General features: G+C 55.1%; 1 protein-coding gene across 1 annotated transcript; it reads right to left on the bottom strand.

Annotated features, from left to right (window-relative positions):
* Positions 1-250: 250 nt before the first annotated feature.
* LOC147309805 (uncharacterized) lies at positions 251-3,743 on the bottom strand. The gene is made up of 4 exons (XM_086269955.1): positions 3,282-3,743; positions 2,402-2,840; positions 1,889-2,362; positions 251-345 (listed from the first exon to the last, which is right to left on the bottom strand). Exons 1-4 carry the CDS (start codon positions 3,741-3,743, stop codon positions 251-253), a joined length of 1,470 nt encoding a protein of 489 aa, XP_086126081.1.
* Positions 3,744-4,163: the final 420 nt, after the last annotated feature.

Raw genomic sequence — 4,163 nt, 5'->3', positions numbered from 1 at the left:
TAGTAACTTTAGGATCTTGGTCAAATAATTATTTTATACATTTATTAGCGTGAGAATGAAAGCATAGCAAACAGAGACAGAGAGACAGGCGAGGACACTGAAGGAATTTTGCTGAAAGCTGCCTGGCCTTAAATGCCTCTGATCTTTTCAGCGTGGGAAACGGACATGTTGGAGATATTTCTTCCCAGACCTTCATAAATAACGGTGGATTATAACGCTCTATTTTTGTTCCATTTCTCTCTCCTTCTTCTTAGAGCTTCTCGTCAGACTCCCTTTCAGGCAGAAACTCTGTTGCTATGGTGATTTCAATCGCTGTTATTGCTACAGCATGATGAGGGGGATATGCTGGTGGAGCGGGAGATGCAATATATTTATATTCTCGAGCATTTACAAGCAGATGTCTCAGCCAGCATTTATTCTTCTGCTCTCTCTATAATTGCAACATTCCAGATCAGACATCAACACTGCAGGATGTAGAAATGAATAGGTAAAAAGAATATTAACCTATTCTCTAAGACATGAATTCATAAAACACTGGCCCTGCAACAAACTGTGGCAACCACTGTTGGGGTTGGTGAATTACTCAAAAAAAGAAATTACACATTACTCGTTACTTTTCTTAAAATACAGTAAGCTACTTAATTATTCACCAGAGAAAGTAATTTGTTACATTACTTGCTACATTACTTGTTACTAGGGATGGGTATCGTTTAGGTTTTATCCGATACCGGTGCCAAATCGGTACTTTTGAAACGGTGCCGGTGCTCAAACGGTGCTCGAACCGGTGCTTAAAGAATGGAGAACACAAAATTGGTCCAAAAACCTCTCATATTCAGCTGGTTTTTTGTAAAAAGATAACAATGTTAGCCTTTTCTGCAGCTATTGTCATGATTCGGCCGTGTGGCAGGCAGGATGAGGACCCAAATTGCAAACTCACAGACACGGGGGATAAACTCAAAATGCAGCTTTATTGCTGACAGGTGATAAACAATAACGATGATACAAAAGCAATACAAAACTACACTAAACTGGGAAAAGCTAAAGTAACATATACCGGAAGACACGGGGAGAACCACACACGGCATGAGGGAGAACGCGACGCCGAACAGAGGGAGACGCAGACAGAAATACACAGAGGGTAAACGAGGAAAGTTTGAACACACGGGGAACACAGGTGACGCTGATAATCATAACGAGACAGGGCGGGGTGAACTGAACATGACATGTACAGGCGTGAGAGTCACAAAGTAAACAGGAAGTGCACAGAGGTTCAGACAGGAGGAGAGAGAGCACGGGGAAAACACAGACATAACGGGCTGGGGAAACATGGAATAAAACATAAGGAGAGACGAGGGCTCAGATACACAGAGGGGCACACAGGGGGTGAGAGTCACAACGGGAAAACACATAAGGAACAACGTAACAGATCAACCCAGGAAGCATGGCCTAAATAAAGAACAAAATACAAAAATACATGAAAACGAAGAATACTGGGCCCACATGGCCCAGGACCATGACATCACCCCCCCCCCCCCCCTAAAGGGCTGGCTCCCGACAGCCCAAACCCGAGAAACAAAACTAAAACAGAAAACAACCCACCCAGGGCGGGAGGCGGGGGACCAGGACGGAGGGACCAGAACGGGAAACAAAACAAACAACAGAAAACACAGGAGCACATGACCGTAGTCCAAATAAGGTTCAGGGGGCCGACCCAGAGCCCACAGGCACAAGAGTTCACGGGTCACACGGTCAGGGGGCCGACCAGGCGGGTGGCACAGGTGGCAGAGCTGGTCCGGAGGCCGGCCGTGCGGAAGGCAATGGCGGCGGCGACGAAGGAGACGACGGAGCAGTTCAGGAGGCCGGCCGCGCGGAAGGCAGCGGCGGCGACGAAGCAGTTCAGGAGGCCGGCCGCGCGGAAGGCAGCGGCGGCGGCGAGGGAGACGACGGAGCAGTTCAGGAGGCCGGCCGCGCGGAAGGCAGCGGCGGCGGCGAGGGAGACGACGGAGCAGTTCAGGAGGCCGGCCGCGCGGAAGGCAGCGGCGGCGGCGAGGGAGACGACGGAGCAGTTCAGGGGGCCGGCCGCGCGGAAGGCAGCGGCGGCGACGAAGGAGACGACGGAGCAGTTCAGGGGGCCGGCCGCGCGGAAGGCAGCGGCGGCGCATCAGTGTCAGGCGCACTGGCTGAGGCCCGGTGGACACAGGACCAGACGAGGCTGAAGACTCTGATGAGGCCGGACCAGGCGAGGCTGAAGCCGGGCCAGGCGAAGATGAAGCCGGGCCAGGCGAAGATGAAGCCGGGCCAGGCGAAGATGAAGACGCTAGAGCTGCAGCGAACGTGGACGAGGCTGCCGGTGGAGCAGCTGGTGGCTGAACGGGCCCCTCGGACCCTCCAGCGGAGACAGGAGGCTGAACGGGCCCCTCGGACCCTCCAGCGGAGACAGGAGGCTGAACGGGCCCCTCGGACCCTCCAGCGGATGAGGTAGATGGCGGCGTGGGAGCCGCGGAGTCCTGTATGAGCTCATCCGGGCTCCCAGCAGGAGCTGATGCAGAGCCAGGGAGATTTGGGACCCCTGGCTGAATGTTAAGCTGACCAGCGGACCATACTGCTATCGGGGACTGGGCTACAGGAGCTACTGGGGCCTGCGCTACAGGCGGCACTGGAGCTACTGGGGCCTGCGCTACAGGCGGCACTGGAGCTACTGGGGCCTGCGCTACAGGCGGCACTGGAGACTGAACTGAGGGGGACACTGGAGACTGAACTGAGGGGGACACTGGAGACTGAGCTGAGGGGGACACTGGAGACTGAGCTGAGGGGGACACTGGAGACTGAGCTGAGGGTGGCTGCGAGGGAGCTAACTGAACTGAGGGTGGCTGCGAGGGAGCTAACTGAACTGAGGGTGGCTGCGAGGGAGCTAACTGAGCCGGGAGTAGCTGCGGGGGAGCTAACTGAGCCGGGAGTAGCTGCGGGGGAGCTAACTGAGCCGGGAGTAGCTGCGGGGGAGCTAACTGAGCTGAGTGTGTCTGCGGGGCGGCTAACTGGGCTGCTGGTGGCTGCACCGGCGATAAGCAGCTCGCGTCGACAGCCGCCACACAAAACACAGCCCCTGAGCGAACAGTCACTATGTCTGGAAAAGACACAGAGTCCTCACTCACCACAGCAGGTGAATTGGAAGTCCGAGTGTCCGGCTGTGGGGTGGTGCGTCGCTGTACAGTGTCTCCGGAGTCCAAACAAAAGGGGACAGAATTATCCGAGTCCGGTGTTAAAAAAACAGAGCCACTCACAGTTGTGCACGGGTTAAGAAGTCCGGGATCCGAAGGCTCGGGCTGAGAGTGTGACACACGGTCACTCTCTCCCAGGGGTGAAAACTGCTCCGCTGCTCGGGAACGGCGACGACGTGAACGCCGTTTTCTCCGGGAAGGGGGAGGAGACGAGCCGGGCCGCGAATCCGTCAGCGGGCCGGGCTGAACATCCTCCGGCTCTTCGTACAGGAGCGACCGCTCCGGGAGGACGCCTACAGTGGAGACGAGGAAGTCCTGGATGTGGGGGTGGAGCGCGCCGAATAGCCACGGGAGTCCGGACACCATCCGCTGTAGGCGGACGGCTACGGTCTCCCGGTACTCACCCTCGGGCAGCACCACCCACTCCTGACAGTGATACTCCACTGTATAAATCAGATCCTCCCAAAGGTCAGCGGAGGGGTTGTGAATTGCTGGGTCCATATCGTGGTCGCGTTCTTCTGTCATGATTCGGCCGTGTGGCAGGCAGGATGAGGACCCAAATTGCAAACTCACAGACACGGGGGATAAACTCAAAATGCAGCTTTATTGCTGACAGGTGATAAACAATAACGATGATACAAAAGCAATGCAAAACTACACTAAACTGGGAAAAGCTAAAGTAACATATACCGGAAGACACGGGGAGAACCACACATGGCATGAGGGAGAACGCGACGCCGAACAGAGGGAGACGCAGACAGAAATACACAGAGGGTAAACGAGGAAAGTTTGAACACACGGGGAACACAGGTGACGCTGATAATCATAACGAGACAGGGCGGGGTGAACTGAACATGACATGTACAGGCGTGAGAGTCACAAAGTAAACAGGAAGTGCACAGAGGTTCAGACAGGAGGAGAGAGAGCACGGGGAAAACACAGACA

The sequence above is a fragment of the Aulonocara sp. 'chitande type north' Nkhata Bay genome, linkage group LG17, assembly GCF_057382095.1.
Source record: "Aulonocara sp. 'chitande type north' Nkhata Bay isolate Kocher_YH1m ecotype deep benthic linkage group LG17, A_spYH_male_GT1.1, whole genome shotgun sequence".
Classification (NCBI taxonomy): Eukaryota; Metazoa; Chordata; class Actinopteri; order Cichliformes; family Cichlidae; genus Aulonocara; species Aulonocara sp. 'chitande type north' Nkhata Bay.
Note: the sequence above shows the minus strand (reverse complement) of the source record. Positions and strands in the feature narration are given on the sequence as shown.